At 43.4% G+C, this 17,703-nt stretch overlaps 1 protein-coding gene across 1 annotated transcript; it reads right to left on the bottom strand.

Annotated features, from left to right (window-relative positions):
• Positions 1 to 10,320: 10,320 nt before the first annotated feature.
• LOC307068885 (uncharacterized protein) lies at positions 10,321 to 13,648 on the bottom strand. The gene is made up of 2 exons (XM_079726973.1): positions 13,564 to 13,648; positions 10,321 to 12,277 (listed from the first exon to the last, which is right to left on the bottom strand). Exon 2 carries the CDS (start codon positions 12,252 to 12,254, stop codon positions 10,785 to 10,787), a length of 1,470 nt encoding a protein of 489 aa, XP_079583099.1. The 5' UTR covers positions 12,255 to 12,277; positions 13,564 to 13,648; the 3' UTR covers positions 10,321 to 10,784.
• Positions 13,649 to 17,703: the final 4,055 nt, after the last annotated feature.

The raw sequence follows: 17,703 nt of genomic DNA, 5'->3' as shown, positions 1-17,703 counted from the left end.
ATGTGGAATCTAGAAAAGTGGTACAGATGAACTGGTTTGCAAGGGAGAAATAGAGGCACAGATGTAGAGAACAAACATATGGACACCAAAGGGTGAAAGTGTAGGGGGGGTGTGGGTGGTGGTGGTGGGATGAATTGGGAGGTTGTGATTGACGTATATACATTAATACATATAAAATGGATAACTAATAAGAACCTGCTGTATAAAAAAACAAATAAAATAAAATTGAAAAATTCCAAAAAAAAGAAGAACCTGCTTTATAAAAATATATATATAATTAAATTTTAAAAAGAAGATACAACAGAGGGGAATCAACAGAGGCAAATGGCTTATTTGAACAGAAGAAAAAAATTAGTTAAGACTGACAATATTTACCAGGGTGAAAAAGATAAAAAATAATACTGGGAATTTAAAAAGGGGGATCATGACTAGTTAGAGCAGAAACGCAAAGAAAAACAAATTGATAACAAATTTAACTTCAAATGAAAAAGGGAAATTACTAAGAAAATAATTCAGTTGCTGTCAAACTTTATTATATGTATTTTTTTTTTAGTAAGGGGAGACTTTATATGAAGCGATAATTTTAGTGGGGTTGGGGAAAGATGCAGCTGCAGTAGGGAGACTGCTCTGACCATAAGGTCTCCAAGTGTCTCCTGTCAGACTTTTTAGATTCTTACTGTCTGACACCTTCTATGTGCCATTTCCCATTTTCCTGACCCCATTTTTTGCCTAGGGGTGTGTAGCTGTGCCAACTGCACATGCTCAGGGGTAGTATGACAGCACTTCACTTCAGCCACACCAGGGATCTCTTCCTTCTCTCCCAGGGCATAGTGACAGGAACACTCAGGAGCCTGCCCCATCATGTGGGTGCAAGAACAGTGTGAAAGCCTGAGGGAGTTAGCACCCCTTACGGCAACCGCTCACTAGAAGACAGGAGTCCAAGGAGAGATAACATCCTTTCCTATCTTAGATGGACCATTCTGACCCACGTTCTACACAGTCCTTAGAATCTCCCGAGTGGGTACCTACAGTAACACCCAGCTCAACACACCCTTGGACTGACTTTTTTTCCTGTCTTGTTTTACTCTTTCTAGTGCCCCTGGCTTCTGCTTCTTGGGGTCACTTATCAGAAAAACTACTTATCTCATACTGTGTTTCTTTGGGGGAACCAAGTGAAGACATCTCTATAAAATATTTCAAAAGTTCTGCTCTGCTCTTTACATTTCAAGTTAAAAATGTAATTTTTTTACTCTATGTTTAGTTACAAAGGATACAATTTCTATATTGTATATATTAACATTTTTAAATGTATTTTTTACTATTTTATGGGAAATTTTAAACATATACAAAAGTGGACAGAATAGTAAAAAGAATGTCATGTATATCACCCAGCTTTAATAATTATCGAATTATGGGCAATTTCATTTCATTTATATGCCCACTCACTGTCCCCCTTCAGTATTTTTTAAAGCAAATTCCAGACTCATGTCACTTTATCTATAGATATCTCCAAATTAAGACATTTTTCCCCTCCAAAGTTATAGTAAATATTAACACACCTTAAAAATACCAAAAATATTTTTTATTATGCAATGTCCACTCCGTGTTCACATTTCCAATGATCTCATAAAAGTCATTATTTTTCTAACACTTTATTTGAATTGAGATCAAAACAAGGTAAGTATATTGTTATTGGTTAATCTATCTCTTATTTTCATGTATAGATTCCCTGTCCTTTTTTTTTTTTTTTTTTGCCTACTTTGAATTGTTTAACTGAAGAAAGTTTATTATCTGTCATACAGAGTGTTTCACATCTGGATTTTGCTGACCTCATCCTCATGGAGTTACTCAGCACCACGTGGGCTTTGGTATGGTTCCGTCTCCATTTGGTCACATGGCAGTGCTTCTTCAGATGACTGCCTTTGAGCAGCCTAATCTGCTCTGTCCTCACAGGCAGAAAGCCTGAGGTACCTGACATCGTACGTCTCCCCGGAGTGGCCCTCAACCAGTGATTTATAGGCGCAAGAGTACAGCAGCCCAGCTCTCTTGCCTCCTGCCAACACAGCTCTGAGACTTGTTCTACATTCTAGAGTTCTCCTGTGGGAGCAGGTTGATGCTCCCCTCCCCCATCCATCTTTGCCTGAAACCACACCCACATGGCTCCTTCTCCTTCACAGTCCTGCTTCTCCTACTCCCTGACTAGTTTCCACTGGAAACACAACCCTAATAAATTACTTGCAAATAAATCCTCATCTCAGGGTGGGAGATGACACCAGCTCTGGTTCCAGGAAGCTGATTCTGGTGGTGGAATTTTGGAGTTGGTTTGCTTGCTGGCTGGAAGGAAACAAAACTCCCTTCACTGCTTTTGGGAGCCCTTGGCATGTTGCACTATCTTTTATGGTGCATTGAGGCAAGATCCAATGGAAGGTGATGCACTGGCTTGTGCAATACCTTTGACATATGAGGTATATGGAGGAAATGGTAACCATAAGGATAGTGGGCTTGGGCAGTTGTTGCTGGATGCTATTGGTGCTTTAAAGAGAAAAAAATGACAAACTCAGGTCATCCACTCATTATCTTAAGACATAATGTGAAAGTCTGAAGGCAACCATAGTAGAGTTTAAAGACACCCTCATCAACTGCAAATGGCAGATGGTGCTAAACGCCAGGCCTAGGACCTAATAGTAACCTTTATAGAAAGCTGAATTTATAGCATCCACATGTTTCTTATACCAAGGACAGGCCCCTAACAGGGAAAGAATGGAACCTCAATACTTGGGATGGGAACATATTCACAACTGTGCTTGGTAACACTGAACTCCAGAGTCCTCTGAGTTTTCTCAGCTTGCAAAAGCAGGCCACTTTCCTTGGATAGAAGACATCAGTCTCCACATCCCCATTGGCTGAAGATATGAAGAGGATTCACCTGAAGCAGATGCTTTGTAAGGCATTATCATCTAACTTAAGATCTCCCCCACTTCCTCTCCTGGCCATTGGTTCAAGTCTTAGCAAAGCCAACTGAGTTAATGCTGGGCCTGCTAAGGGAGGGAATAATTATTCACTGATCAATCTGCAGGGAATAAGTACCAGCACATGGGAGCACTTACCAGATGTCATGATTGTCAATACAGAAAATCCCAAAGAATTGACAACAATAAACCTTCTGGAACTAACAGCAATGATAGTAAGATCACAGGCTACAAGGTTAATATACAGAAGTCAATTGTTTTCCTATATCCCAGCAGTTAGCACATGGAATTTGATATTAAAAGCATAATGCCACTTACCAAGAAAAAAAAAAGAAACTTAGGTAAAAATCTAATAAAATATGTACAGGATCTATATGAGAAAACTGCAATAATCTGAAGAAAGAGATCAAAGATCTAAACAAATGGAAGGATATTCCATGTTCATGGATGCAAAGACTCAATATTGTTAAGATGTGAATTCTTCCCAAACTGATCTATAGACTCAATGTAATCCGAAACAAAATCCTAGCAAGCTGTTTTGTGAATATCAACGGACTGACTCTAAAGTTTATATGAAAAGATGAAAGACTCAAAATAGCCAACACAAGACTAAAGAAGAAGAACAAAGTTAGAGGACTGATATTACCTAATTTTAAGGCTTATTATAAAGCACAGTAATCAAAACAGCATGATATTGGTGAAAGAGTAGATCTACAGTTTAATGTAACTGAATAGAGTAGCAAAAATAGACCTACACAAGCACAGTCAACTGATCTTTGACAAAGGAGCAAAGGCATTTCAGTGGAGAAGGATAATCTTTTCAACAAGTCATGTTGGAACAATTGGACATTCATATACAAAAATAATGAATTGAGACCCAGATCTTACACCTTTCATAAAAATTAACTTAAAATTGATCATGGACCTAAATGTAAAATGTAGAATTATAAAATTTCTATAGGGTAAACTAGGAGAAAATCCAAGTGACCTTGGGATTGTTGATCCGTTTTTATTTTTTAATATTTATTTTTTAATTAAAAAATTTAGCATTTTAAGGAAATTAACATTTTCTAATCACAACAGGTATCCACTACCACATTTCATTAATTGAAGCAGCTCTCATCTACCACCACTCTAGACCCTATTTTCACTGGTGCCTGCCTCTGTAATTAATTCTCTTCCGAGCTGTGGTCTCTTAAAAAATGCAAATCAGGTTGCCCCCCTGCTCAAATCCTCTAATGGTTTCTGTGATCCTCCAAAATAAAATCCAAATGTATTGCCTTGGCATGCAAAGTCACACGTGATCTTTTCTTACCTCTCTGATTTTATCCCATATCATGTTGGTGAGTTTTCAGATACAACACCAAACCATGATTGCCCAAAGAAAACATTAATAAGTTGAACTTTATTAAAATTTAAATCTTGTGCTCTGTGAAAGACACTATTAAGCCACAAACTGGGAGAAAATATTTGTAAAACACATGTCTGATCAACCCAGTATATACAAAGAATTTTAAAAACTCAACAATAAGAAAATGAGCAACTTAATTTAAAAATGAGCAAAAGATCAGGACACCTCACAAAAGAAGACAGATAACAAATAAGTATAATGAAAATATGCTCAACATCATTCTTCATTAGGGAATTGCAAATTAAAACAAGAAGATACCTCTACACACCTATTAGAATGGTTAAAATCCATAAAGTTGTCAATATCAAATGCTGATGAAGATGCCAGGCAACAGAAGCACTCATTCATTGCTGGTGGCAATACAAAATACTGCAGACACTTTGGAAGAGAGAATACCTGTTTCTGACAAAGTTAAACATAGTCTTACCATACACTCCAGCAACTGTGCTCATAGGGGTTTTACCTAACAGATTTTAAAACCTAAGTCCACAAAAAAACCTGCGCACAAAGATTTATAGAAGCTTTTTTCATAATTGCCCAAAAATGGAAGCAACCAAGATGTCTTTTGATAGGTGAATGGATAAACAAACTGTGGTACTTCCATAAAATAGAATATTAGTGACAAAGAGAAATAAGCCATCAAACCACAAAAAGACATGTGTGAACCTTAAATGCCTATATCTAAGTCAAAGAATCCAGTCTGAAAGGCTATATGCTGCATGATTTCAATTATATGACATTCTAGAAAGGCAAAACTATAGAGATAGAATAAAGATCAGTGGTTCTCAGGGGTTCAGCAAGAGAAAGGAAAGGGTTGAATAGGTGAAGCATAGGAGATTCTTTTTTAGGGTGGTGAAAATATTCTGTATGATAATGTAATAGTGGATACATATCATTATTTATTTGTCAAAACCAGTAGAATTTTACAGTACAAAAAGTGAAACAATGTATACAAAATTTTAAAAATTAGGAAATTGGAGGATCCTAGGAAGGAATACAGACTGTGACAATAGAATCTGCGTTACAAATGTATGAAACTACCTCACCGAGTGGGTGAGAGAAAAAGACGCTAACTTAAATAACTTTGGAAATGAGAGAAATCTGTAAGACTTTTAAAGGCAAAGGAACTGCTCTTAAGCACTACGATATAGTTGATAAGGATACTTACACTGGAAGTATCGGGTTTCAGGTTAACAATTCTGATTCTGCTATAAATGTAAACTGGAAATGAGCAACTAAGAAATGGATGGTGAGCTTGAGGTTTCTCACCGCTGGAGTCAGAATTTACAGATGAGAAAGGGGAAGAGGCTAGTGTGATAATGGATTATAGTTGGAGGCCTTAATAGGAACTATGTTTAGCTTAATATTCTATAAATATAGATGGTTACATATAAAAATGCACATATACATACACATGGGTTAGTGTACACACATATATTTCCTTTGTCAGCCGAGAGGGCCCAAAAGAAATAATAAACTAGTAGCAATGAGCACACCAAGTACCTATATCTTAGTTTCTAATACCATTATCCAGTAAAATCAACAAGGGCTCCTTGAAGAAATTATTGACTCTAGGACTGGGGCAGGAGTATACAAGATGTGCCTGGAGCACCTTGCAGCACCAGAAAGGATGGAAATGCTCAAAAGACAAAACAAAGGAAAAAACAGAAAATAAAACAAAATTTTAAAACTCCACATTGATGTTTAATGAAGGACATAGGAGCCAACTGAAAGAGCTCCTGATGGCCAAAGCTGGAACAATCTGAGCAACAAAATAAAGAAAATACTATTCAGGTCCTTTGCCCATTTTAAAATCAGATTATTTGTTGTTTGTTTTGTTTTATTTTTGTTTTTTGCTATTGAGTTGTAAGAGTTCCTTATATACTTTGGATATGAGCCCCTTATCAGATATAAGGTTTGTAAATATTTTCTCCCATTCTTAATTTGCCTTGCATTTTGTTGATGGTTTCCTTTGCTGTTCAGAAGCTTCTTAGTTTAATGCATTCCACTTGTTTATTTTTGCTCTTGTTTTCTGTGCTTTGGTGTCAGATCCATACTGTCATTGCCAAGACCAATGCCAAGGAACTTTTTCCCTATATATTCTTCTAGAAGTTTGATGGTTTCAGGTCTTGCCCTTAAGTCTTTAATCCATTTTGAGCTGTTTTTTGTGTATTATTCTGAGAGTCTAATTTCATTCTTTTCCATGTGGATATCCATTTTCCTAACACCATTTATTGAGGAGACTATCCTTTCTCCATCATTTATTCTTGGTGCCTTTGTCAAAAATTAGTTGACCACATAAGCATGTATTTATTTATATGTTCTCTATTCTGTTCCATTGATCTAAGTGTCTCTTTTTATGTCAGCACCGTACTGTTTCCAACAGGTATATGAAAAGATTCCCAGCATCACTTATCAGCAGGGAAATATGAATCAAACCACAATGAGATATCCTCTCACACCAGTTAGAATGGCTACTATAAAAAAGTCAAAAGCTAACAAGTGTTGGCAAGGATGTGGAGAAAAGAGAAGCCTTGTACACTGTTGGTAGGAATGTAAATTGCTACAGTTATTATATAAAACAATATGAAGTTTCCTCAAAAAATTAAAAATAGAACTACCATATGATTCAGCAATACCACTTCTGGGTATATATCTAAAGAAAATGAAATCAGTATCTTGAAGAGATACCCCATGTTCATTGTAGCATTATTCATGATAGCCAAGATATGGAAACAACATAAATGTCAGTGGATGAATGGATAAAGAAAATGTGGTATATAACATTATATTATATTTTGATGTAATATAGATATAATACATGATATATTATTTTGTCTGAGAAAGGGAGGAAACCCTGATATTTGTGACCAAAAAAGCTGAACTTATAGTAGCAGAGGGGAGAATAGTGCTTACAAGAAACAGTGGTGTAGGGCAAAAAGGGAGATTAGAAAAAAAGAAAAAAAGTAGAATGGTGGTTGCTAGGGTTTGTAGGGAGAAGGTCATGGGGAATTGTTGTTTAATAGGTACAGAGTTACAGTTTTGCAAGATGGATGGTGGTGATGGTTCCACAACAACATGAATGTTCTTAATACCTCTGAACTGTACAATGATTAATATAGTAAATTTTATGTAATATTCATTTCACCACAATGAAATAGAAAATAAAGTACTACTGGGTTATAGCCCAAAGTATAAAATAAATATTCATGAGTACATGCTGACATAAATAAATGATTAAATGCATATGTCCATACATATATACATACATAAGGAAAGGGAAGAGATACATTTTCTATACAGGAAATTCAAAATAATTTATGATGACACCCCACCCTCAGTGATGGGGAGCTTAACTCCCCACTTCTTTTTTTTTTTTTTAGATGTTGGGGGTAGGAGTTTATTAATTAAGTTATTTATTTTTGCTGTGTTGGGTCTTTGTTTCTGTGCGAGGGCTTTCTCTAGTTGTGGCAAGCGGGACCCACTCTTCATCGCGGTGCGCGGGCCTTTCACTATCGCGCCCTCTCTTGTTGCGGAGCACAGGCTCCAGACGCACAGGCTCAGTATTTGTGGCTCACGGGGCTAGTTGCTCCCCGGCATGTGGGATCCTCCCAGGCCAGGGCTCGAACCCGTGTCCCCTGCATTAGCAGGCAGATTCTCAACCACTGCGACACCAGGGAAGCCGCAACTCCCCACTTCTTAATTGTGAGCTTTGCACAGTGACTTCCTTCCAAAGAATACAGTACAGGAATACGGGATGTTAGAGAGGGGATGAGGAGAGTAACTTCAGAGTGGCAAAGCCTGATAAATGTTACCTCAGCCAGGTGATCAAAGTGATAAATCATGTGAATAGAATGTACCCTTTAAATAATGTGATGAAAAAGGCACTTTACCTCTGTGGTCTTCCTCTTAAAAACCCATAACTCCAGTCTAATCATGAAGAAAACATGAGACAAACCCAATTTGAGGGATATTCTATAAAATTCCTGACCAGGACCCCTCAAAACTGTCAAGGTCATCAAAAAACAAGGAAAGTGAGAAACTATCACAGTCAAGAGGAGCCTAAGGAGACAAGACAACAAAATGTAATGTGATATTCTAGATGGGATCCTGAAACAGAAAAAGACAGTAGGTAAAAACTAAAATAATAGGAATAAACCATGAACTTCAGTTAATATAATGTACCAATACAGTTTTGTTAATTATAATAATAAATGTGCTGTACTAATGTAAGATGTTAATAATAAGGGAAACTGGGTGTGAAGTGTATGGTAACTCTTTTTACTGTCTTTTTGACTTTTTCATAAATTGGAAATTGTTCTAAAGAAAGGTCTGTTACACCTACTACTATATGTAAAATAGATATACAACAAGGATTTGCTGCATAGCATATGGAACTATATTCAATATCTTGTAATAACCTATAATGGAAAAGAATCTGAAGTTGTACAGCTGAAACTAACACAATATTGTAAATCAACTATAGTTATAAACAAATTAAAAAAAGAAAATAACAGAAAAATAAGGTTTACTAAAAAATCAAAACCTAAGACTTCAAAAAATTTGCACATATTCTGGGTGTTTCTGATTACTTCTCACTGTGCCCCCAATCTTCCCAACAAGTTCTACTCAGACTTCCTTTTAACTCTTGTCCTGTTAGGAGGACTTGATCCTTCATTCTCATCCTCTGAATAATGAGAGCCGTTGCCAAGCATTAACTCAAGGAGTGAAGTAGTTAGATCAGAATTTTAAGTAGAACACTCTGTCCTCTGTGTGATGGGTGGATTGCAGGGTGTGTGGAGACAGGGAGCAAAGGAGAACAGCTTGAGGGCCACTGCAATAGTTCAGGTGAGAAATGACCTCAGTCAAAGCTTGGGAGGTGTGGGTAAGGATAGCAAGGACTTGGTCTCTGGTGGGGAGTAGGGAAGCAAAGGAAAGGAGTGGAGAATGATGTGTTGTCTCTGGCTTCGGTGAATGCAGAGAAGGTATCATTACCCGAGAGAGAGAATACCTAAGGAGGAATGACAGTGTGTGTCCCTGAAGTTCGGTGGGCAGTAAGACATGCTAAGTGCCCTTCAACCTATTGAGTTTGGGTGCCTATGGCAGTCTCAAAAGGGATGTCCCTGACATATGCTCATGGCTGTGATGAAATAGCTTTGGGTAACTTGAGACAACCTGCCTGAGATGATGTGGTTAAATACTTAGAGCCAGGTGATTCCCAGGAAGGAGAGAGCCACCACATCCTGATGTGACTGATGGCAGGAAAGGCTACAGAAATGTCAGGGAGGGTAACCACTGCAATGACCTTGGATCTGTATTTCTTCAGGCTATTCAGCACTTTGGTTTCCATGATTCCAGCTGGCCCAACCTTTACTTCCTTTAGTGACACTGTCACTTTCTCCTTCAGAGACCAGTCCCAGGAGTCTCTCCTCTCCCCATCTTGCCCAGTTCTGCTTCTTTGCTTTCCTAAAGTCTTCCTTAACCATGGAGGCAGTTAGTAAGACTCTTGGAAACCATGAGGACATTCTATGGAGAGAAAACCTGGGCAGGGACCAGAACCCAGGTGGAGCTTCCACTCCCTCCCCGTGTCTTTGGCCATGGGCTAGGATTGGGCTCCGTGGGTATAATGTAAAGCAGTGTTGAACTGAGATGAATAGATCCTCTTCCCCCAACCAGAATAACCTATCTCCTCTTCATGACTGCCAAGTGCTCCTTTCAGGTGCATGAATGAAGTTGTTTTGTTTTCTTTTGGTGTTGTTATGATTTCATTTTTAGAAGCTGTTGAATGTATTGAGTGGTTTGGGGAGCAGAATTAAAAAGGGGTCAAAATGTCTGTCCTCCTTTGGAAACTGGCCAAGAGTCATTTGCAACCATTAACCCCCACACAGGTTTTTATATGGTGAGCGACAGAGGGTAAAAAGCCAAAGAGAATACAGGATCCCAGGTCTTCCAGCATTTATTCTGTATTATTGTACACACTCACAGATTCAGCAATAGTAGTGGGGATGCAGTCAGAGTTGCTGTAGTCACTATCTCTTCAAGCAGAGGCTCTGGCCACCTGAGGTTTGGATTGGGCTCATCAGGGGTGGGTGCTGGGCAATAGCTCCCCTCCCCACCAAGCCTTATCCAAGAGACATGCAGAAGGACAGGGTCAGGCAGGTTCACAGATAAGATGGGCCACCTAGGCTGGGGACTGGAGGTAAGCCAGGTCACTGGCTCTCTCTTCACTTGTGTGGGATTTCCAGGGGCCTCTGGGACCCCAGGGGTGGTTACTTATGTTTGGGGGGCACTACACCTCCTGCTTCTTTAGGGGGCAAGACTTCTCTCTTAAGTGGCTGGACTGGGTTGGTCTCTTGGACCTGGCCAGGAGCTGGGACAAGCAGAGGCTGCTTCAGCGACCCCTCCTACTGCTCCAGCAGCTGCTCCCCTTTCTTTTCCAGTTGCTCATCTTTCTTTGCTAGCTCTTGATCCAGCCGCTGTCCCAAGACCTTCTTCTGTTCCAGCTGTTTCACATGCTGTTCCTTCTCCTGTGATTCTTGCTGCTTCTGCTGCTGTTCCACATGCTTTTCTTGCTCCTGTGACTCTTGCTGCTGCTGCTGTTCCACATGCTTTTCTTTCTCCTGTGACTCTTGCTGCTGCTGCTGTTCCACATGCTTTTCTTGCTCCTGTGACTCTTGCTGCTGCTGCTGCTGTTCTACATGCTTTTCTTTCTCCTGTGACTCTTGCTGTTGCTGCTGTTCCACATGCTTTTCTTGCTCCTGTGACTCTTGCTGCTGCTGCTGCTGCTGTTCCACATGCTTTTCTTGCTCCTGTGACTCTTGCTGCTGCTGCTGTTCCACATGCTTTTCTTGCTCCTGTGACTCTTGCTGCTGCTGCTGTTCCACATGCTTTTCTTGCTCCTGTGACTCTTGCTGCTGTTGCTGTTCCACATGCTTTTCTTGCTCCTGTGACTCTTGCTGCTGCTGCTGTTCCACATGCTTTTCTTTCTCCTGTGACTCTTGCTGCTGCTGCTGTTCCACATGCTTTTCTTGCTCCTGTGACTCTTGCTGCTGCTGCTGCTGTTCTACATGCTTTTCTTTCTCCTGTGACTCTTGCTGTTGCTGCTGTTCCACATGCTTTTCTTGCTCCTGTGACTCTTGCTGCTGCTGCTGCTGTTCTACATGCTTTTCTTTCTCCTGTGACTCTTGCTGTTGCTGCTGTTCCACATGCTTTTCTTGCTCCTGTGACTCTTGCTGCTGCTGCTGCTGCTGTTCCACATGCTTTTCTTTCTCCTGTGACTCTTGCTGCTGCTGCTGTTCCACATGCTTTTCTTGCTCCTGTGACTCTTGCTGCTGCTGCTGTTCCACATGCTTTTCTTTCTCCTGTGACTCTTGCTGCTGCTGCTGTTCCACATGCTTTTCTTTCTCCTGTGACTCTTGCTGCTGCTGCTGTTCCACATGCTTTTCTTTCTCCTGTGGCTCTTGCTGCTGCTGCTGCTGCTGCTGTTCTACATGCTTTTCTTGCTCCTGTGACTCTTGCTGCTGCTGCTGCTGTTCCACATGCTTTTCTTGCTCCTGTGACCCTTGCTGCTGCTGCTGCTGTTCCACATGCTTTTCTTGCTCCTTTGACTCTTGCTGCTGCTGCTGCTGCTGCTGCTGCTGCTGCTGCTGCTGCTGCTGTTCCTGCTGCTGTGGCTCCTGTTGCTGTAGCTCACCCTCTTTCTCAGGCACCCCTTTCCCTGGGACCTCCAAGGGTACCTTCTGGTGTGGGGCAGGCAGTGGAGTTGGCTCCTTCACTTGCTCCTGCTGGATATTGGTAGGAGGAGATACAGGCTTGAGGGGCTCCTTACTGAGGGCAGGGGCCAGGGTCACTTGCAGAGTACGTTGCTGGGACATCTTGGAAGCTGCTTTAGGTCAACCTGAAAAATAGGATGGGTCAGAGGGTTAACTGAAGGCAAGGAAGTAGATGAACCCCTGGAAATATGCAGCAGCGCCTGGTTTCTCAGCATCCCCTCTTCCCTTGGGTGGGGGTACTCTCCTACCCACGCTGGGCTATTATTCCCCAGAAGCAGCAGAGTGAAGGGTAGGAATGGAGAGGGGCAGGGAAAGGCCCTCCTGGGAGCCTCTTGTTCCCAAGAGACAACAAAGAGGACTCTCCAGAGGTACTCTGCAAAGGTGGGCTGGGCACCACTTCACCTCCTGCTCTTGCCTCTCCTTGTCTCTCCCTTGTTTCTGACCTTCACATACAAAGAAAAGAGATGGGCTCTGGGATTATGACAGGAAGAGGGAAGGTGCCAGGAAAGGAAAGGTCTGCTGGAGGACTCCCGAGTCCTGGAAAATCAGTAGCCCATCCCGAGAGGATCTGAGAGGTGAGGGTGCACGCCCTGGACTGGAGTCACATGACATGATCTCGGCTTAAATCTCCCAGTGAAATGTTGTGTGGTTCTGGGCAAGTCATTTAGCCCCTCTGGACCTCAGGTTTCTCCTCTGTAAAATGAACAGATTGGCCTATTCAGCTCCAGAGCTGCTTTCTCTCCTGACCATCTGAGCTTTAGCTGGTGGTGGTGGGAAGGGGCTGGAAGGTTGTTGAGAGTTGGAGTTGGTTCTTTCAAGTCTCCTACTTCTAAGCTGGGTTTCCCTGCCCCTGCTCAGCCTGGGTTCTCCAAATAGAAAGTGTTCCCCATGCTGCATTTCTCCCTTTGGTAGCACAACCAAGAGTTACAAGCATGTCCCCGGACACCCTGCCTCCATAAAGAAGGCAAAATCACAGTCAGCCCAAATCAATCAGTTTTAGGAGAGAAATTGGCCATATTTCCCCTTCATCCCCATCTTACTCCTCTCTCTGTCTCTTTCTGTCTCTCTGTCTCTCTGCCTCTCTCTCTCTGCCTCTCTCTCTCTCTCTGTCTCTCTCTCTCTCTCTCACACACACACACACACACACTCTCTCTCTCTCTCTCTCTCTCTCTCTCTCTCTCTCTCTAAAATACGGTCCCAAGAAAGTATGGGGTAGGAGGAGATTGCTGTCTGTTCTGTTTCCATACCATGGCACCTAGCCCTCAGCACAGTGACCTGAGCCCTCCTAGAAGGACAGTAGTCCTGTTGAATCCAGCACACAGGTGATACCTACACCCACCTGTCTGGCCACCCCCAGCCATGTTCTGGCCTGTGGGAGACCCCAACCTTGGTTCTGCCAGCTAACACTTACCTGAATCACAGTGAGGATGGCTGCAGAAGCTTCTAGTGGAGACTGAGCCGAGCAGGGGCCGGGGTGCCCTTTATACTGTTCCCCAGCCTTGCCTCTTTCCCAAGGTGAAGGAGATGGACTGGTTTCACCGCTCCAGTTGGTCAACTTCCTCTAGCCCCTTCCTGACTCATCATAGGAACCTTAAGCAAAAAACCCCTCAGGGCCCCTTTTCACAGGGACACACAGCTCCTGCCTAGCCAGAGGGCTCTGGAGGCTCATTCACTCCTGTGATACTTGTGACCTGGGCACAGGGAGGTGAGGGAGACATCTCAGGAGCCTGTTCCCCTTTTCCTCTTGTTTTGTGACCTCAGCCAAGCTTTTCTTCTGAATCTCAGTTTCTCCACCTATAAAATGGGTTTTTCCTCACTATTAGGCTGTGAGATTCATTTCCAAGGGCACAGAATAGAAAGTTATATGTCTTTCTGGGATGTCCAGTCTGGAGATATTGTGTAAAGGTGGGAGGAATCACTTCTCATGAAGGGATGGGGCTGTTGGGGGATTCTCTTGGCCACTAGTCCACAACTCATCTGCTCTCAAGACACATCTATAACTCCATTCTGTGTGGAAATAATCTCTGTCCTGGGATGGGGTAGGGTTGAGTCTGACAACTTGAGGCCCAAAAAGTCAAGCAGAAGGCTTTGCAGGGGCTACCATGTGCTAGAGGTTATCCAGGCCTTATGCTGAAGGCTGTAGTTACAGAAGTTTCCAAGAATGCCATGCTCACCAAAACTCCAAGGCATGGACCATTCTAAGTCTTTAATATATAAATCTATATATATATTTAAAATAAATATATAATACATAAAAATTAAATAATAAGGATTGTTTCTTATGGTGATAAAACAAACATTTCATACAATGTTTTGGGGAAATGCATGAAGGTATAAAATGAAAACTAGATCATCCATTACTTTCTCTAAACTACTCTCTAAAAATAGCTTAAGCCAGCTTTCAGAGTGGGGATTAGAGCTTGCTTGTCCCTCCCCGGTGCTGATGATGACCTAACACTCCTGGAATACAATCCAAACCACTGCCTCAGGTTCAAAGACCCTCGCTGAGGGTCCTCAGTTACTAGGACAAGCCCAGTGCTCCCCACCTCTGGGGGCTCTCTGTGTCTTTCAGCTTCACTGTAAATGTGGGGACCTGCCAGAGAGCCTCCCTGAGACCCCATCTAGAGAGTTATTCCCTGGTTCCCTTCATTTCACTAAAAACAATTGAGGGCCCTTTTATACACTTTTGTTGACTTGTTTATTTTCCATGTTTCCCATTGGAAAATAATCTCTAAAAGGCAGGAGTTTTGCCTGGTGTGTTTTCCACTATGTCCCCAAAACCTGTCATAACCGTCGAATACAATCAGTGCTCTATAAACATTTGTTGAAGGAATGAAAGAACGGTGCATCTCACCACCTGGAGACAATTACCATTGAGCAGTTTAGTGGGGGGGGGGGGGGTGTGTGTGTGTGTAAACAAAACTGAACTGTGACTTGCCTTTCTTTTTAATGATTGGTTAATAGCTTATTTTATGAGCATCATTTGAACTCTCTTCTTCACAACCTAATCAAAAAAGAAATATTAGAATAATATCAAGGAAAATACTCATTTCTGGGGCTAACTTCAAGATTCATTCTGATTTCCCCACAGGCGCCTCCCTCCCAACCCCAAATAGATCTATTTATGGTGCTAATTTTGCCATGCTCCTGGGGCTTAGTCTGGAAAGACAGATGGAAGGACTCCTGCCTCCAGAATACTACCCTCTGCTCATGCCCTCTCTGGTCCCTGAACCCACCTGGGACCTCACATGTTCTCCACCTTAGCACAGGGATGGCCATCTTCTGGGGCTGGGAAAGGCCTCTCCACCCTGCCCCCTGCCATCCCCCTCTCCAATGCAGAACCGACCCTGTATCCTCACACATGGGCACCCATGCCCTGTGCTCTGCTGCTGACATCACATAGGAGGAATCTGCCCCTCCCCAGCTCATGACAGTCAGTCCCAGGTAGCCACACTGGTCTTATGGGTTTCCAGGGACTAGTACCTGCCAGATCTACCTCCCACCCTCTGATTCATAGCATAATGAGAGCTTTGCAGGGAAGACAGTGTGTGTGAGTCTTTGGCCACTGGGCAAAGCTAGGGTGTGGTGAGGAGGGTGAAGCATGGAGCTGAGATGTGTGTGTGCAGGGGAGGGGTTGGAGGATCCCCAGGCTTTTTGGGGCTCAGAGGCCCCATGCTCTGCTCTCAGGTTGCCCCATCTGGGACACAGATAGGCATGTGTACAGGGGAAATCCTCTCGGTGTCTGTGAGAGTGACCCCACAGGCCCACATGAAGAGGCCGGGTAACTGTCCTTCCCCCACCCAGTGTAATGAGGATGAGCTCATATCCTGTGACACATGCAGAAGCCCTGACGCCAGCTCATCCCCAGCTCAAAGAGGCCCCAGCTTTTTCTCTGGCAGTGCTAGAAACTCTCCGAAAGAAACAACCTTCTTGAACTGTTGCTTAGCTGTGGGGGCAGGAGGAATGGGTCACGAATTTCACTGCCCAGGGGATGTGAATGGATGAGGACAGCTCTTCGTAAGGGACTGGATGAGGGCAGATGGTCCTGAGAGACAGACTTGGACCAGGAGGTCTCATGTCCCACCTTGGGTCGCCATGACTAGGCTGTTTCCCGAAGAGGCAATACCTCCATCCTCTGAGGCCACTAACTTCCTCTCCATCCCCTGAGGTTTCCTCCTATGCTCAGCGCACTGTTGCCTACATCATCTCACAATCTGCAGCCCATACTGATCACCTTCCCACAGGCCCAGAATCCTCAGTCTCCTCCTCCATGGCCTCCTGAACCTGAGCTCCATGACTCATTTGTCTTTTATGCCCGTCTGCTGCTCCAAGAAGGGAGAGAAGACCAAGAGGCTGATTCTTCCTCTCCGGGCTCCTGGGTTGGCCTGTCTGATGTGCCCTGGTTGCCTTCCTTATGTCTTCCTCTGGCTTCCCCTCCTTGGTCTGTGGGGTTGCTGGTTCCCAATTTCAGCCCCCATTGCTGGCTCTTGTTTTTGAATCTGATCCCTGTGGAGGGACAGTCACAGTTCTGCCCCTGGTGCAAAAAGTGGGGCAAAGCCATGAAAGTTTATCAGTAGCAGAGAAAAGGAGCTGTTCAGTGTCCTCTCCTCCAGCTGGCGGGATGCCCTCCCCTGGAGCTCCCTGGGAAATCACATTCTGGGCAACATAAGAGTACTATACAGAGGACTGGCATCACCTGATCCTGGAGAAGAGGCTTTCACCAAGAGGAGTTAACTGCCTTGCTGGGGTGCTGCTCAGCCCCAGTGTGGCCCTTTTCTAACCTCATCTGTTCTTTGTATTTGTACACTGTTTGACTGTCATTAAACTGTCTAACTGCTCCAGGCATCCAGATGGGTCAGTCTGGTTCAGAGTATCAAACAGTGCCTCTTCCTTCTTCCCTAAAACGTGCCTCCCTTCTTACTCTCTGCATCAAACCAGGCCACAATGCAGAGTCAAGGCGAGTCTTGGTCTCTGGGGCCCCAGTTGGGCCAGTGTACTGGGGAGGGCCTTGGCTACCACCCCAACCTCCCAGGGAGATACAACTCCTGACTTCAGAAAGCCCCAGATTTAGGGGGACACAGCTCCTGTTCCCAGGAAACTCCCATTTGATGGGAAGACAGGTACAGGAAGAGAGCAATGGGTACGATTCAATGCCATGCCACATGAGTACACAACTAACTGGCCTAGGCATGGATGCAGGGGTGAACGGACCAGGGCTGTGAGTCTCCCTGGGGAGAAGGCAAAGGAGGCAAACCTTCGAAGCCTACTGTTTACCAGACATGGTGCTAAACAAGCCTCATCCACTATCTCATTTAACACTGCACTTCACAGACGAGCAGCTGAGGCTCAGAGCAGGGGTCCCCCAGCCAGCAAGTGGAGCAAGTGTGGGTGTGTCTGCTCCCAGGCCAGCTTTTCCACCGGGGAAGGCAGGGATGTCCATCAAGTGCAATAGATACTGGAGATACCGGAGAAGCAGCGTCCAGGGTTGCCACAGAGGAAGACTGAAGAGCTGCAAACCAGCAGACGCCTGAGCTGGAAACTGCAGGAGTGG

Source organism: Hyperoodon ampullatus (assembly GCF_949752795.1).
Source record: "Hyperoodon ampullatus genome assembly, chromosome: 2".
Lineage (NCBI taxonomy): Eukaryota > Metazoa > Chordata > Mammalia > Artiodactyla > Ziphiidae > Hyperoodon > Hyperoodon ampullatus.
This window is presented reverse-complemented; position numbering and strand designations above follow the sequence as displayed.

Excerpts from the sequence above, each read along its gene's own strand:
- LOC307068885 (XM_079726973.1), bottom strand. The coding sequence starts at position 12,254 with ATGTCCCAGCAACGTACTCTGCAAGTGACCCTGGCCCCTGCCCTCAGT.